This window comes from Mycteria americana, chromosome 14 (assembly GCF_035582795.1).
Source record: "Mycteria americana isolate JAX WOST 10 ecotype Jacksonville Zoo and Gardens chromosome 14, USCA_MyAme_1.0, whole genome shotgun sequence".
Lineage (NCBI taxonomy): Eukaryota > Metazoa > Chordata > Aves > Ciconiiformes > Ciconiidae > Mycteria > Mycteria americana.
The window spans coordinates 16,229,274-16,246,342 of NC_134378.1; the positions used below are offsets into that span (position 1 = coordinate 16,229,274).

Below are 17,069 nucleotides of genomic sequence, written 5' to 3' on the forward strand. Positions count from 1 at the left end.
TTCATCACCGGACTGCTCCATTCCTTTCTGCAACAGCCTCCTCTATCTGTGAAGACTGCTCAGGCGTCCCACTGCACGCTCAGCAGCACCGCATTGATCCACCTCTTGGAACCCCAGCCCAGAACAAACACACTGACCTTATACGAACAGTCAACATGGTCATCTTTTCCTCCATTTGTCTCCAGTCTTCTTCCCCTGTCCATGCGTGCTGGTGTTCCTGTGGTGCCACCTCAGCTGGCTCTCTAGTGAATTCACCTGGTGGGGATGAGAAAACAGCAGCTCTAAGAGGAGGCTACACCATTGCACAGATAATCTTTAACCTGTCCCAAATACAAGAAGAAAGTGCTGGCTCAAGTTACCTTCACCGAGGCTCAAACTTGCGTTTTACCCTCCAGTTGTAGAGGTCTGAGCAAACAGAGCTCTGTTTCATCTCTTCTTTCCCTACTCTACCTCTTCTCTACCTGCTGCTAGTTCCCTGTGATCGCAGGGTTGCTCTTGGCTCTGGAGGACACAAGTCACAGAGGCTGCCTGTAGCAAAGAGCTAAATCCTGCTCCTGGGGTGACTCCATGGAAGACAAACATTGGGGCACAAAGTTTTACCTGTTTCTGTAAGGAAGCAACTGTCTTCTCCAGTTCAGCCACAAGGGACTCGAGATGCTCTCCGGAGGAAGGGCTTGGAGAAGGCGCCTCATTTCTGGGGTCAGGGATAAAAAATGAAAGGGATTATGCAAACATCAGCTTCCTGGATGAGAGAATCCTCTTGCCTTCTCCAACATCAGCCTCCAAGTAAGTATCAAACAGAAGGGCCCAACTCCCAGATTCATCTGCCAAGAGATGCCAACCAAACAGCCACTCAGCCCAGATATTTAAATATCAGAGTCGGGCTCTGCACTAAAGTGTTGGAGGACTTTGACCGAGCTCAGCATCTATCTACTGAAACACCCCCTGACCTCCAGACCTCTGCAGAATGCCACTTTCAAAGGCCTCAATGGACTGAGTTATTAAAAACTTTTCTTATGCTTCATAAAACAGAGGTAAAAGAAGTGGTGATACTACACCTGGGGAAGGCAGGCTTATGCTTGGCAGGGTTTTCTTCTGGGTAGCTGAAGCCAGGAGACCTCTTGCTTCGGAACCGTTGAGAAAGAGCCCTGAATTGCCCGCGTGTCCGGCAGTCTTGGGAAGGAAGGGAAAGTCTGCGGTGAGCACTCGTGTTTAAAGCAGAACCATGTGGACTGCAGGCAGCACAAGGCAGCGCTGCCCTCCTTCACCATCCACCCTTGACACATCTCTTATGCCGGAGGGGAGGAGGCAACAAAGGTGTGTAACAGGGCATGCATCACGCATGGATTCCCATGTCTCAGCTGGACATCTGTACCCAGAACATAGCACAAAGGGACTATGGCAGGATCTGTGGTTTAATGGAGGAGTTTTACAGACTCCCAAATGAATCTGTAAAGTGATACGTGGTGGGGATCACCACGCCTACGTTCTGTTTCAGTCTCTCCCCCAGGCATGAGCTATGAGCTGCTGCCAGAGACAGAAGCCCTCGGCTAGGCGGACCTTCGGCCAGATTCAATGAAGCTAAGAGGCTTCCTGGAGAGGTGGTCGATGCCCCGAGCCTGTCAGTGTTTAAGAGGCATTTGGACAATGCCCTTAATAATTTGCTTTAACTTTTGGTCAGCCCTGAAGTGGTCAGGCAGTTGGACTAGATGATCGTTGTAGGTCCCTTCCAACTGAAATTATTCTACTTTATTCTATTCTGTTCTGTTCTGTTCTATTCTGTTCTATTCTATTCTGTTCTATTCTATTCTGTTCTATTCTATTCTGTTCTATTCTATTCTGTTCTATTCTATTCTGTTCTATTCTATTCTGTTCTATTCTATTCTGTTCTATTCTATTCTGTTCTATTCTATTCTGTTCTATTCTATTCTCCTCCTTGAATCCATTTGTTGACACATGGTTCTCATGGTGTAGCATGAAAATAGCTCCTGGCATTTCATATAAGCTGACGGCATGTGACAAATGCCACCCAGAGCCATCCCCACGTCAGTCAGTGCTAGAGCAGCCTCCTTCCTTACCCTCACAACAGTCCTGCCACAAGCGGAGGTCCACCGCAGGAATCTCTTCACAGCCGACCATGCCCTGCGGATACAACGCCACCCGGAAGACATCTCTCTGGAGCTGCTGGATGTGGTCACTGTTGTCACAGATGACACGAGCAAGGGACGTCTGTCTGATCTGAGTCAGCTGCGCTGGCGTGAAGACTCCAGGATTCTCATACCAAAATCTGCAGTGGGTTGTAATCACAGCATGACTCAGGAGTAGGAGAGGAGGATGGGGAGTGAGGCTGCGAGAGGGAGAAGAGTTCCCCTACATCTGTGTGGCAGCACCCACACCCCTCAAAAGGAGCTTTTATTCTGGTGTCAGGCGGCTGCGAACACGGACTGCCCTTTTCTGAACCCGGGAACCCCCGTGAGCTGCTGGCTGGAGCTGCAGGGTGCCAGCACCTGCAGGTACAGACCCCTGCAGGGGAATCCCAAGGCTCAGACAGCTCTGCTGTAGCAGGTTGGGACACGGGTGAACAGTGCTCCTGCCCTAAGTGCATCACCAGGCAAAGACGTGCGTCATTCACACAAGCAGCAAACAGGAATTAGAAGGAAGTTCCTGCAGATATTTTCTAGCAGATATTTTCAGGAGAGATTGGGCACATCCTCAACGGTGCCCAGTGTCCTGCTGTGAAATGAGAGTCATTAAATCAGGAAAGGATGCATTGACAGTAACTGTGGCAAGTCCTTTTTCAAATGCACTGGACAGAGGAGACCCTTCCTCATATTGTAAGACAACAAATAACCAAAAATTACAGGTTCTGTTCCTCCCAGTATGGAGCAAATCCCCCAAACAGAATACAAAAGACTGTGGGTTGACTCTGATGAGAATACCTATCTCCATCCCTCAGCCTTCTGAACTGCGTTATTAACAGACACATCAGCGTCGGTCCAACTCTGGTACCAGGGACAAGATCCTCCACCATCAGTGCTGGAAACAGGTCAATATTTTTGGTAGTTCCATATAAACTGCAGGATAAAAGATATTAAAGAAAAAAATACTATCAAAGAGTGGAGATAAAATAAATCTGTTCACATCATAGGAATTTGTATGCAAGGAACTCATCTGGACAATATTTATAATGGTCTTATCTAAAAGCCAATGGGATAAAGGTCTGCCTTGGAAAGAGGCAGCCAGTGCAGATAGGATGCAGTTTAGTCTCACTGGAAAATAGCTCCAAGGCTCAATCTGCTCCCAACCTACACCACAGCAGTCCCTGATGACATTCCACTCAGAACCAGACTGATCATTTGGAGAGACCTCATTTGTCTTACCCCGTTCTTAAACCACAGCTATTACCCTATCTTAACATCTGTGGGTAGCAATATCTGGGAAGGTTATTTGATGGGTGTCCTGGGAGGAGCAGAAACTTTTCACTGACTGATCTCCAGCGATTTTGATGCTTCCAAGTCCAGGCTACAGTACCTCCTCAGCTTTTCCCTGATCTCCAAGTTCTTTATCTCATTTCTGAGGTCCTCAAACTCCTGTGCAGATGAGAGGTTGCAGAAGACCCTGAAGTCGTTGTAAGGTGGGATGCCATGGTCTCGCCCTCTCTGGATGTTGATAGCGGCCAAGTCCAGTGAGACAGAGTGTGCCATGGAGAAGAGTTTCTCCGTCAGCTCCATGTTGAGGAGTTCGGAGGGGACCCGCATTTTCCCAGGAACCCCAAACAGCCCACGGAGGAGGGGGTCAATCCCACCCTCCTGTGTGATCCTGAAAGGGGAGAAGAAGGCCTTGTGCAGGGGGATATGGCCTTGGTGGATGGGCTGGAAGGTTTCGTTCAGCCGGTACAGGATGGGGTTGATCAAGGTGTGCCCGAAGCGGAAGGCAGCAGTGGCAAAGGCGTTGAGAATACCCGCATTGATGTTGGGGTTGTAGCCTTTGTACTCACCCAGCATCTTCATCCCAGCTTCCCCAAGGACCTTGGGGAGCCACTGGGCATAGGTGATATGCTGCATCTGGGCACCCACAATCTTCCGTGCCTCGTGATACAGGAGGTCTCCATCCCAGTGGGGATTGAGGGCCGACAGCTCCATGGCAATGCGGTTGTGCTCCCTGAACCAGAGCGTGTGCATGGCTGTGAGACCCAGCTGCTCATTGGCACGGTGGTCTCCTGCCAGGAAGCACGGCACGGGGCTCTCGTTCTCATCTCTCATGCACTCAGTGGGTGGCCCTACAGCAAAGGGAAGGAGATGCTTCCCTGAGCTGGGCACAACTTGCCCTTGCTTCAGCAACCCATTTTGGCTGCTCAGATCCCGCAACTCCCGCGATTCCTGCTCTGTGCTGCCATAAACATTGGAGGCATCAATGTAGGACGTCAAGTGGTTGATCTGCTCCCTGGCATAGACGGAGTTCATCAGCAGGGAGGTCATCCCGCTGCCGCACACGGGGCTCGAGCGGACAAAGAACATGCAGCGCCCGTTCCTCACGCGGGGGTCATTGGCAGGGACCATGATGGAGAAGCAAGGCGGGTCATTGCTGCAAACCTCGCTGCAGGGTGCTCCATCTGAGAAGCGGGACATGCTAATGGCTGCCACTGTCTGGTCCATGTCGTGGTCCAGAAACTGCCCCCACTGCATGAGCATGTGCGTGAACTGGTCATCGGGGGTGATGGTCTCAGTCCCGACCATGGCGGTGGAGACAAGGCGCGGCAGAGGAAGGGGCAGGTCCCTGGCATCTTCTGCCAAGGAAAACCCCCGGGGGAGGTTAAATCCATTCTGGTAGGCAGGTTTGAGGAGCCTCTGGAAGGCTGTGAGAGATGCACCCCACATCGGGTGCTGGAGGTTGTTGCAAGACCCATCGTGGGTCCTGTACTTCTTGTGGAAACAGATATCCGAGCAGTTTGGCGTGCGGCGGTGGGCAGAGCAGCCCGACAGGTTGGCAATCATGTTCAGGTAGTGAGGTGACACCAAGTCATTGTACCGATAGCCTGCAAAGGTAAAGGCAAAGCACCAGGTCAGACCATGGCCGCTGTAGCCATCTGGTTCCTACCATCCCGTATAAGGGCTCTGTGGGAAACCCGCTGCTGGGACTGTCAGGGTGGCAGGGGAAGGCCAGGTCTCTGATCATGGTGTTGCTATATAATTTATGGAAAGTTAAATGAAGCACGGCATCATAACAGGCCCACAGAGAAGAAAAGAAGGGGAAAAGAGTTTAGTATAAACTGCACAGAGGCGGAAACCAGAAATGTTGTGACTGACAGACCAAACTGTGGGGGTGGTCTTGGTCTCCATCCTGGGTTTATTTTACGTCTCTCTGGGTTATTACTGCAACCTCAAGCACCATCAACCATCCAAACCCTACGTGACAAGCAGCAGGGAAGCTGTGGGTGACTGCCAGGGCGCTACGCCATGCGAAAATGCTGAATAATGCTGTGCCGTGTGGATGCTGACAGGGCAACGAGGAGGAGAGGCTGGCAGTCCGACCAGCCCAGACGAGACCTGCAGCCTGGAGAGAGACTCCTGGCAGCCTGGAATAGATCCAGGCAGGCACAAATATTTACGGGCCCCAATTGTACATGCCTGCTACATGATGACTCACACGTATAGGTAGAAACATGCAGTGTATGGGAATGTCTGTTGTATATAAAGGAAGTCCCAGCTACCAAGTTTTGGAGTCCAGCTGCTGGATGCTTGGACCTCACTAGGTATTTTTGGTGTTGCATTGCTTCGTTGCTTGCTATCTTGCCTCGATAAAAGGAACCTGAATGGCTGGAACCCATCTGAGTTTGTAGCTAAGAGGTCAAAGTAGTAGAGAGACAGAGGAGTGGTATCCCCCTTCCTCTGATACAGCACCCAAAATACTTCAGAGTTTTCAGTATTTTTCTCCTTGCCACTTGGAGGGCAGGAAACATCTCTTGACCATGCTGCTGAGGGACTGAACCTCAGATCCACAAAGGTACTCCTTTGTGAGTTAGATGGCTAAATATTTTTAAAGATTAGGGCTTTCATAGCCAGTCAGGAAATCTTTAGCAAAACAGGGAACCAAACCGCTTTCCTGAGTACCAGGTTGGTATGGTAACCACAAGACCAGCCCTCCGGCTGTTATGAAAACCATGAGATGTAAGACAGCATTGCAACCCAGACAACACGTTTCTTGACATACCCAAATTTGCACTTTTTAAACTTTCTGGATGTCTACACATTGTTGTTGTAATTTAATCCTACGCACAAAGTTAAGAAGGGAAATAAAATCTCTCCTACCTGTGACATTCATATCCACGATTAGACCTTGTTGCACGTGTTCCTGAATCAGCTGCAAGGTCCTTTCAAAGATCTCACCTGCCCTGGCTGTTTCAAGGGTGTAGGGGTCCCGGGGGTAACGGAAGAGAGCCAGCAAGTCATTGGGCGTCTTGGGGCGTCTGTTTCAAGGAATTAGAAGCGATACAGCGACATTAAAATAAATAGACTCTGTTCAGAGCAATGAGACTCTGCAGGCTCTAAGCCTGGTCTGGTGCTTGACCACCAAAACCAGTGTATCAGAATGACGTGGCTTGCCCGCATATTGCAGGTGATTAAAGAAAGGATATTTTTCCTAGGAAAATACACATATTTATTTCCTCAGCATCTGTTTTTTTCTGCTATCGTAATTTATTTTTCACTTTTCAACAGCTGAAACCCAGAGATGTTGGGCTTAATACAAACTACCTATCTTTTCAATAAAAACATATATTGGGGTGGAAGAGGAGGGAATTACCATTCACTCAGGAAGTAATTTTTCATTGAGGAAATGGTTAGAATTATTATATTATTATTTCTGTTCACCCTACACAAAGTCAGTTGCATTTATAAAATGACTATGCTGAGTATTTTCTTTTCTATGCACTGTCTCTGGAGCCGACTCCAGCTGACAAAATGCATGCTGCAGATATAAGTGACATAAGAAGTGATATTCATGTATCAGATTTTTCCAGAATCCCAAATACCTGTTATGAAGCCCTATCACATCCTTACAGCTACGTGGTGCAGCTTCAACCTCCAATACTCGAAACAATACCGTAGCTTTCCTTTGCGGATTGTCAACGATAAAATGAGATTTGAGAAAGTTTCATGCAGTGTCTCTTTTATCTCTTTTCTGCTTCAAGTCTCAGATCGCGGCGCTTCACACACTTACTTGCTAAACAGCTCAGTGCGTGTTGAATTGATGGCGTGGTCCACGCTGCTGATGGCTTCCCGTATCGACGTGGCTACAAACGTGTCGCCGCTCCGACCAACGTCTGTGGCTTTCCAAAGCAGAAAGAAAGAACAAAAAAGTCTCAGTCTACTTTGATATTAATTTGTCTTTCAAGCTCAGGAAAATCTGTGTATCTGTACAAGCCCCATAGTAACTCCACTGCAGGTCGAACTCCGTTTCCATTTGCAACATAAACACCACGACACTTTTGTTTTAAAAAACAGATATTCTGAAGAAGAAATTAACTGCCTGAAAAAGAAGGTGACTTTTTCAGGAGATGGCTGTGGAACACATATGCAGAGTTTGCTCCTGTACAGCTTTGCAAATAAATGCCTGTTTTGGTTGGTCGTTAAACTGGAAAAAGAAAATGTAAAAAAATCACAGCCAGTTAACCCAAAATAATGTATTTACTTCCCACAAAGGAAATTTCTAAAATTCATGAAATTCATTTGAATGTATTGCTCATACATTAATTTTCCATTTGTGGAACACCTCTAATTCAGTTCAAATTTAGCGTTAACACATCAGATACATCATTTTAAAACAAAAAAAGAAAGCTGTTGTTTGAATACCTTCATAAGTAAACACATGAATTCTCAAAAATTACTACAGAATGCATTTTTTAAGCCAGGGCCTTTGTCACAGCTGAACAAACCAGCTCCCATTTGGCTACTGGCGTATGCAACAGCCAGCTGGAAAATGAGGTACCAATCAAGAATAAATCACAGAAATTATCTTATGAATAATTTCAAACAACAGAGAAATTTCAGCTTGTTCTCAGCTCCTTGCACACAATCCCTGTACAGAAAATGACACTAAATTCACCTAATAAGCTACTCACTATTCATGCTGGTTATTCCTGCGTGCTTGAGGAATAGCCCTCTACTTATATTTTTAACCTTATTGCTTGCCTTTGATTTTTTTTTCCCTTGCCAGTTCTTCCTTACCCTCCAAGAAGTACAATTTCCACTCTTGACCTCTGGTTTGAGTGCTAGTCCTCTTTATTCATTACAGCTCCCCTAATGCACAGAGCAGTAGCTTGAAAACGAGTGACTTATTTCCCATCCCCAGGGGACTGAGCAAACACTTAAAACCCTGTATTTGCAGCGACAACGTTGTTCTCCTTCTCCCTCCCCTGGTGCGCGAGGTTACGGTCAGACGATGACTTGCGAGCGTGTTGGCACATTTTAATAAGTTTCTCCCTCCCAGCAGAGGCAGTAACGACACGCACGCCGACAGCTCGGCTTGCAGGAGGCGGTTTAAGACAACACCTTTGGCTTTGCAGGGAGCAACTGCAGCTCAGCTGAGAAAACAGCAAGGAGCAGATGGGAGGTGCGTGGGCTTTCACAACTGAGCGGCTCCAATCACACCTGCGAGGGACCTGTCTGCAAAGAAGCTAAAGAAATAGGAGTTATCTGTTCAAAGTGTAGATGTCAACACAGCATAGTCCCTCCTTACACAAGAGCAAGAGAAGACTCAAGAGAACCACAGGAGATACCCTACCAGTGATGGTGAGCTGCATGGCGCTGGAGGTGAAGCCAAAGGGGTTTCTTGCTATGCATTCATATCTGCCTTGGTCAGCCACGCCGAGGTCTTGAATGGAAAGGGTCCCGTCTTGGCTTACGTGGAACTTGCCACTCTCTGTGATCTGGATGCCCTCCTGTTGCACCATCAAAAGACAGAAAACGTGTCAGGGTACGGAAAGCTTCCCATCACCCCAGCCTTCAGCCTATTCAGCAAACCCACAGATGGATGCAATGAACCAATGCGGCCACCAGATGTTAGCATTGCTCTTCCAAAGAAACCAGAAAGCCATCCAAGGACATCTGCTTCTGCCTGGACCTACTGCGAGGAAGTCTTTGCTCAGCTCCTTCACTCTGGTCCACCTCCAGGCACACACTGCAGGGCACAGACATCCCATGCATTTCTCTGTACTTCTTACAGATGGGCTGGCTGGAGCGAGTGCTGTGCCCTGATGCTGTCACATAGATAAGTCTAAAAGCCTTCGGTTTTGGGACAACCCGAAACTGATGGATTTTTGCTGGCCTTGAACTGTAGATACCAGCTTTTGCTGGCTCTGGGCAGCATTGCTGATCAAAGCGCTGCGAGCAGCAGCTCGCTCAAACCCCACCTCTCAACCTGGCTGGTGGCTTCAGGTTTTACTTGTTTATTCTCCTATTTCTTAACATCTTTCTGCTGCCCTCCCAGGCTCTTTTCTTCTGCTCCCACTGTTGGCTGGAGCCCAAGGCAAGCTGCAAGGTCACCTCCCACGAGACCTCTGCAGGGTAACTGAGGCTCAAGCATTTTCCCCTCTAATTTGTTCTGTGCCTGACTGTGCTCAAAGGCAGGGCAGGTCCCAGTGAAGGTCACAGGTATTGTACTACGGCACAGCAGGAAAAAGTCTGAAGAGCTTCATCTAATGAATTCTTGAAAAGAGCAGCCAGGCTGCAGCATTGTGAGGGATCGTGGCTTTGCCCCATCAAAGCTGGAGCCAACCAGCATCATCCAGTTCCACCAGTGGGAATCCTGGAAATAAGGACAAACTACTTAGAAAAAAATCCATTTTTCAGTTTTTTCCAGGAATAGTCAATCAAGCGTTTCTAACATCCTGGAAGGTCACTGGCTTCAAGTTACTCGTTTGGAAGTAAGAACAAGAGAAAACAGGAATGTGCATTGCAAGGCTTCGAGCCTGAGAAAGAGCAACATTCTTTTAGACCATTAAAAACCCCAAATCAGTGGAAATGTTGGTCCTTAAGTTTTCATCAAACACAATTCCTTCCATGTGTATTGCACAAACTGTTTTAACTAGTTGAGCTGGGAGAGGTGTTTAACGAGAGAGCTGTTTAATGCCCCTACGGAAGAGCCATCCTGCTTCCCGGTGTCTGTTGAGTACATGGTACCACCTCTTACTTTGACCCAGGTTATGGTGGGCCGTGGATCTCCTTGGGCGGCACAGGTAATGGCAACATCCTGGCCTGTCTCTGCCACCACGTCTTGAGGGGGATGAAGGAACACGGGTATCACTGTGCGACACGGGGAAAAAAGTCACAAGAGCAAGAAATGCAACAAGGAAAATAGAGAAATCTGCATGCAAAACATCTCAGCATGGGCAAACCAGAGCTGCTGGGCTCTTTCTGCTGTTGCAAGGGCCCTTCAAAGGGGTGTCGGTTTACCCGTGCTCTCTGTCTCTCTACCAAGTCCTTTGTAATTTTTGTTCATTATTTTCTGCTCCTCTGTGTCTCTACTCGGGGCAATTACATAGGAATGTGCTGGGTTGTCTGTCATTTAACATCGTTAATTCAAGGGCTTTCTAGAAAAGATGCTTTAGCTGAAACAAGGATCGTGAATTGATTCAGGACTTATCGGATGAGGCTCTCTGGCAAGCGTTAGTCAAGTCAGATTAAATCATTACATTGATCTTGCTGGTCTTAAAGTATTCTGTGAATTCTGTGCTTGAAGCATCACTAATTTCATGTTTCTAGATAGTTTCCTTCCCTTCAGTCTACTATTAGTAAAATTCTGCCACGTTTGTGAACAAGCGGGGGATGTTTGCTTATTTAGAGCGATTATTTATATGGGAACAAAAAAGAAAATAAAAACATGAAAGCATTCCTGTGCGACTTGTATTTTACATAGGCTTGATTTTAGAATACCTAAATTTAGGTTGAACCTATGACCCGGTAGCTAATGTTGAAGACAAACGCATCTGGAGCCAGAGTTAAATCTTCCTGAGAAGGAATCAGGTTTTTTTCAGAATATTTCATTTTAAAAAGAATCTTACAATTCATTCTGTAGGAAAGCCAAAACTCAAAAATAGTAAAAAATGAAAGATTACTAAGCATTTAATTAACACAATTTTTTGTAAGTTCTCAGACATAAATCCTTTGTTTCCTTATTTACCAAAATAATGTTCTTAATAACAGCTCCCAAACACCTTAAAGGGCCCCATTTTTCACTCAAACTGGCCAGAGCTCGTCTGATGGGCGTTAAAGGTCATTTCTGATCACATAACCCTGCCCTAGTGTTTATTTGTGCAGGTGCCAACCAATACCACCCCACTCCCTGGCCACACCAGATGATTTTCATTCCCACGGTTATACTTTTTCTAGACTACCAGATAAATTTTCAAGGAAAACTGAAGCAGCTTCTTCCAATTTACAAATCTTGGCACTCTGGAAACCTCTTTAAAGTTTCCCACCAACTGATGGAGCTCTCGGGGCTAGATGCCTGCTCCCAGGCAAAAGCAAAACCCCATCCCATAGGAACCAGGGCAATTCCCTGCCTTGTCAGACAGTGTGTTATATACCATCATGTTAACTTAATAAACCCATTTGCCAGCCCTTATTTCCCCACAGCCTCACCAGCTTACCTCGTGGGGTCACCGACAGCTGTACCGGGAGGGTCCTCACTCCGATGGCACTGATGGCATGGCATTCGTACTGGCCTTGGTCATGCAAAGCAACCCGCATCACCCGCAGGGTACCCGTGGAGAGGATGCTGTGCCTCCGGTCATTCGGCAGTGGCCCACCTGGTCAAACAAGCAGTGCGATTTGTTAAATGTCCGTGAGATTTCTCTTCCCATCACTGGAGGTATCTGTGTGACAGTTAAAAATTTCATTTCCTTCCCAACATGACATCAGCTACCCGAAATACCACCTTCATCTTGCTAAGTGAGGAACAGGACAGATGCTGCTCTTCCCACACCCAGGATCATGACTGAGTTGTCTCATCTAAGCAAATGGAAAGGAGCTGGTACCCTTTTTCTTTCCTCATAAGCCTTTTCTTAGTGCAAACAGCAGATTTACTGATACCTGATGGATAGCTAATCTGTGTTCAATTATCCAAACTGGCTGCTTAATCAAATAAATAGAAACACTTAGCATTTGGTATTTTCATTTTCTTTGGTTTGGAAACTGCGTTGTTTCAATATTTCCTCTATTTAAGGAGAAAAGTTCAAAATTAAATTGCTTTACCAAACCCAAACAAAATTATTAGAACTTCTCAGTTTAGCAACTTTTTTTTTTTTAATATTCCATTTTCCTCCAAATAAGGACACTATTCATCCCAAATAGCAAAAGGAATCTGAATCCTCCCCACCCTGTCAAAAGAGGCTTTGGGAATGAGCGATGCTCCATCACTTCTCCTCCTCTTGTTCTTAGCATGCCTTCTGTGAAAGCACTGTAAAGCCTGGTTGCTCTTTGGATTGCTGAGTGACCTAGCAAACCTGGTTACAAAGCAGTTATTAACCTTACTTCTTGTCACTGCGCTCCTTTCCACATCTTTAAGAGATATCTTCTGAAATCTGGGCAGTGGAGGAAAACAGGTTAAAGGAGATGGAGAAGATGCTGGTGGAGGAGAATTTCAACTGGTTCTTCTTAACTCCGCATCAGGGCTATTGCTGTGGAAGCTGGAATACAATAGCCATGAATTCTCCACAGCACTAAACCATTAATTATGGCTCGTGAAGCATAAGGAAAAGTTGGAGGGCCTCTGGGCCAAGCATTACTGGCTTCTGTCCCAGAAAGTGTTGGATGGGATCAGTTCAGTGGAGCCAGCGCTAACACTCATCCGAGACTTTAAAAGTTCACCACCACCTGTTGGCCCAAAATGGTTTTTCCTGAGCTAAAAGAAACCTCAGAGGTGTGTCAGCGATGAACAATACTCTCCGGCAATGCACTCCCCAAGAGGAGCAAATCAATTACAATGATGGAGAGCTGGTACATGGTGATACCCACCGACTTGGAGTGTCCAGACCCTGCCTTTTCAAAGGAGGTAGGAAGCCACCGCAGGAGGAAGTTTGAGGCTTTCCATTGGTTTCATGCTGATGAAAACCAACACACTCCTTCCTTCTGACATGATGACTTAGTGTGTCAAAGACCTAAAAGGCTCCTTCCCCAGTGTTTAACATCATCCTTGGTGATCTACAACATAGCTCTTAGGGTGACTAGGTCTGTGCTGATCACCATCTGTCCTGTGTCACCACTCAAGTCATTGCCCTGGACCAGCAGCTCAACTGCTCTCACCCACACCCCGTGGATGGTGGCACGGGAGAGAAAGAAATCGCGAGTCAAGTGAGGCGGTACCTGCCCTCGTCCAGGCAATCACGGGTGGAGGGTGACCTTCGGCAGAGCAGGGGAAATCCACGCTTTGTCCCTCAGTTACTGCCTGATCAGTGGGGATGAGGAGAAACCTGGGAGAATCTGGAGGGGAAAGCAATGACTGAGCAGCAGAAAAAACTCAGGCAGCAAGATCGGGTCAATTCTCAGTTCATGGGAGCAAAACCAGTCACAGGGCTTAAATACACCCAGAAATGTCATCAGCCTGGGACTCCTCACCTTGCACTATGATCCTTGCTGTCGCCTGGATGGATCCCTCGGTGTTGCTGGCATTGCAGTGGTACTGCCCCTGGTCCGAGAAGGTGACGTTCTGAATGAAGAGTCCTCCAGAGCTGGTGATAGCGAAACGGGAATCCTGTGGTAAAGGAGAGCCTGTGCCAAGGGTCCAGCTGATGCGAGGGTGGGGGTGCCCAGAGACCCCACACTCCAAGGTGACGCTTTCCCCAATCAGCACTTCAGTGTTCTGCGGCTGGATCACAAAAGTGGGCTTGGCTGGAAGGAAACGAGTGCTTCAGAAACCACAAGCTCTGCTGCCTGCTCAGTTACGGGCAGACATTGCTTGGACTCCTCATGCAACGCAGCTAGCAGTCACCTGGCTCTTCCCTGACTTCCAAATCCTTGCTGTGAGCAATTCCCCCAGCGCTACTTCTTCCTATCACCTCCCTATCCCAGTCACTTCATGCTAGAGCATCCCCACCCCTGTGTCCCCTTCACCCTTGATACCTCTGTGCTGCAGAATTCATCCCAGCCTCCAAACTCCCTCCCCAGCCACAAATTACCTTCAATCTCTAAACCCCCGATCTCCAATGCCCACAAAGGAACCTCCTTATAGACCACGCTACGCTGTTAGCCACTCTCTTCCCCAGCACACCAAGAACATCTTGGCACATACGAAGCTGGGACTGACTCTGATTTAGCTCCACTCCCGGCCCCAACCCGAGTTGGTCCTTCAAGGGGTACACAAGGCTCAATTACATGGGGTGCCAAAATAGCGCAGAACGACTTCTTGTGTCTTGACCTCCCCAGCTATGTTCTTGGCCATGCACTGGTAGACGCCTTTGTCCGACTCCTTGGTATTCTGGATCATCAAGGTACCATCCTGCAACAGGTTCAGGCGGTTGTCATCTTTCATGTCAATCTCGTTACTGAAAAACAGCCACAAACAGGCAAAATCTGAAAGGAGTAAAGACTGGTGGTCTTCCCCTGAGCTGCTGGGGGAGTGGTGGGGCTTTGCATGCATTGCAGTAAACTGGTGTTCCTTGGAGCTATTCTGAGACTTCATGAAATTTATAGCAAGAGTTATGATTTACAGCACTGAACTTCAGCTCCAGCTCTGATTTACTCCCTGGGTGAGCTACTTTTTCTCTCACCACTGATTACATACGACATTTACAGCCCATCAGGAGAGCATACTGTTCCCATGCAATAGCATTGTTGCTATTGTCAGGGCGTCTAGGCCCAGAAAGCTTGTTCCCATTATTTACTAAGTGCAAATATAATAATGAATTAATATTGTTATTGTGTGCAGCCATTTCTATTCAAACGGGCTCAAAGGCCTCAGGGGGGCAAAAATCTCTGAGTAAGTCACTGTGGGACCCCAACACAGCTTGGCCTCCAATCCAACCCGAGAGCTGTGAAGCATCTTCCTTCTTTCTACAATGACCTGCGACTCCTGGATCTCAGCCCGCGGCAGAAGGTCCCACTGCTGCATCCCATTTGTCCCAGCACGAAGGAATCTTGGATGGCTGCAGAGGATTGAAAAGGGAGAAGGGACCTCTCTCCCCCTAGGACAAAGGCTGAATCCACTATGCAAACTAATATGCTTGCTGGGCATTTATTTAATTCCCCTGATGTCTCCTCACTCTAGTCATATCTCGTTTGTGGAACATTTATTATCATTACCCCTCTTACAATGCTATCTTTGGGAGCCTGCCAGCATTTCCCTAACAAAACCTTCCTTCCAGGGGACTTAACTCAGCCATAAACTTTTGCTCTGTGCTGAAACTCTGCCTGCTGGGGAGTTAGCTGAAGAAGCATACATTGATCATTTTTATTAATAACAGAGCCCTGTTCAGGCTCCCACAGACAAGAAGCTCGTAAAGCAGCAAAGTAACTTCACTTCCACAGTGGGTAACTGCTTGAGCAACAGAATATTTTATTGTGTAGCATTTCCCAGAATCACTTTGGCATCTAGCATAGCCATATATTTTTTCAGCGTTGCCGTATAGAATGATAATCTATACGCTGCTTTGCAAGGTCTGTCTTTCAGTGGAGACCAGTGATTTTTCCCTTTGACAAGGAGCCATTCTCCCAGCATGCTAGGCCTTCAAGTGAGAAAAACCCAGAGACTAGAAGCATTTCAGCAGTTAATAAATGGCAAGCATGGTGGCTTAGAGCAACATGAAATACTAATTTTATTTTATTTTCTGATCAAAAGACAATTGCTTTCAGCCTGCAGAGTATGTTTATGGGAAAGTTATAAGCTCTTGGAATCCATTACAAATGCAGATGAAACATTTCAAATGCAGATGAAAACACCACTTGGATTACATGGTCACCAGAGAATGCTATGAAAAGGAAGGTAAATACAACTCATGGAATATCCATTTCTTTTTTTTTTTTTTTTTATGTTGCATGAAACAGCTTTTGTAATTACAGGCAGTCACTGAAAAGCTCAGTGCTTGAAAACCTTTGCTACCCCAGGGCTCGTTGTGTGTGACTTACTTGTTGTGCAGCCAAATAATCGCAGGCTTTGGGTTGCCTTCTGCCCTGCAGGTGAAATAAACTGTGTTTCCCAAGAGGACGTCGACATCGTGGGGTTCTGAGGTTATGCGAGGCCTCTCTGCAAAAGACCATTTTAACACAACCGAGTCTAGAGCAGCACAAAACCACCTACAGCCCAACCGGAGAGTAGCGGGTAATGCAACACCCGTCCCGCGTCCCCGCGCAAGCAGGAACCAGCAGAGCCCTAGCTACAACGGCATCCACTCAGAGCCGTCAACATCAGCAAAAACCACGTCAGGGAGGGAACAGCATCATTCATCTGAGCTCGATAAAAGCCCTGGAGAATCGAAGTGGCTGTTCCTATTGCCAGGATGTCGGGCGGTGGATCAGCTCCCCACAAAGCCCCAGGCAGCACTGAGAAAAACCAGACCTGGCTGTACACTGCTTCACTATAGCTGCCCTAAGGGTTGGTCCCTGGCTCCCCCAAAATAAGCGAAGTCGTCTGTGGCATCCTCACGCGGGTTGTTTTTCTGCCCCGGCAGCCTGCTGCTCTCAGCAACTGCCTGCTCCATCTGAACGCAGTGCCAGCTCTCTGCAAATCACACCACTTCCCTTTCGACAGGATTTCATTCATTATGTCCCTAATTCATCAGCCGACCCCCGTTCAACCAAGCCTTTCACTATGTGCTTCGCTTTAAGATGTGCTTAAGCACTAAGCAAGTTAAACATTTAAAGGATGTGCTAAAATAGGAAGGAATTTATGTATATGGTCTGGAGCACTTGATTTTGATTCAGCAGAATACTCACCCATCGAACAATCTGTATGCGCACCAGTAATCCAGTAAAACCAGCTGGATTATTCTTAAAATTAAGTGAGAACCTGCCATTTTTTCCAGTGGAAGGTCTGTGCCCTTACTCCTTAGATCGCAAGCCAATGGCTTGGCAACCAGC

The 17,069-nt window shown here is 47.2% G+C and overlaps 1 protein-coding gene across 1 annotated transcript in view; it reads right to left on the reverse strand.

The window, feature by feature from the left end:
• LOC142417153 (peroxidasin homolog) overlaps window positions 1-17,069 on the reverse strand; it is a 46,667-nt gene that overhangs the window by 3,059 nt on the left and 26,539 nt on the right. Inside the window, exons 8-22 of the mRNA XM_075517529.1 lie at window positions 16,119-16,236; window positions 14,370-14,539; window positions 13,614-13,886; window positions 13,362-13,478; window positions 11,648-11,806; window positions 10,189-10,301; window positions 8,782-8,938; window positions 7,219-7,327; window positions 6,309-6,466; window positions 3,532-5,035; window positions 2,940-3,074; window positions 2,079-2,287; window positions 1,059-1,173; window positions 601-694; window positions 138-255 (exon numbers count right to left, since the gene is read on the reverse strand). Of these exons, the coding sequence (XP_075373644.1) occupies window positions 160-255; window positions 601-694; window positions 1,059-1,173; window positions 2,079-2,287; window positions 2,940-3,074; window positions 3,532-5,035; window positions 6,309-6,466; window positions 7,219-7,327; window positions 8,782-8,938; window positions 10,189-10,301; window positions 11,648-11,806; window positions 13,362-13,478; window positions 13,614-13,886; window positions 14,370-14,539; window positions 16,119-16,236 (3,527 nt within the window). The 3' untranslated portion in view covers window positions 138-159. The remainder of the gene's footprint in view (window positions 1-137; window positions 256-600; window positions 695-1,058; window positions 1,174-2,078; window positions 2,288-2,939; window positions 3,075-3,531; window positions 5,036-6,308; window positions 6,467-7,218; window positions 7,328-8,781; window positions 8,939-10,188; window positions 10,302-11,647; window positions 11,807-13,361; window positions 13,479-13,613; window positions 13,887-14,369; window positions 14,540-16,118; window positions 16,237-17,069) is intronic.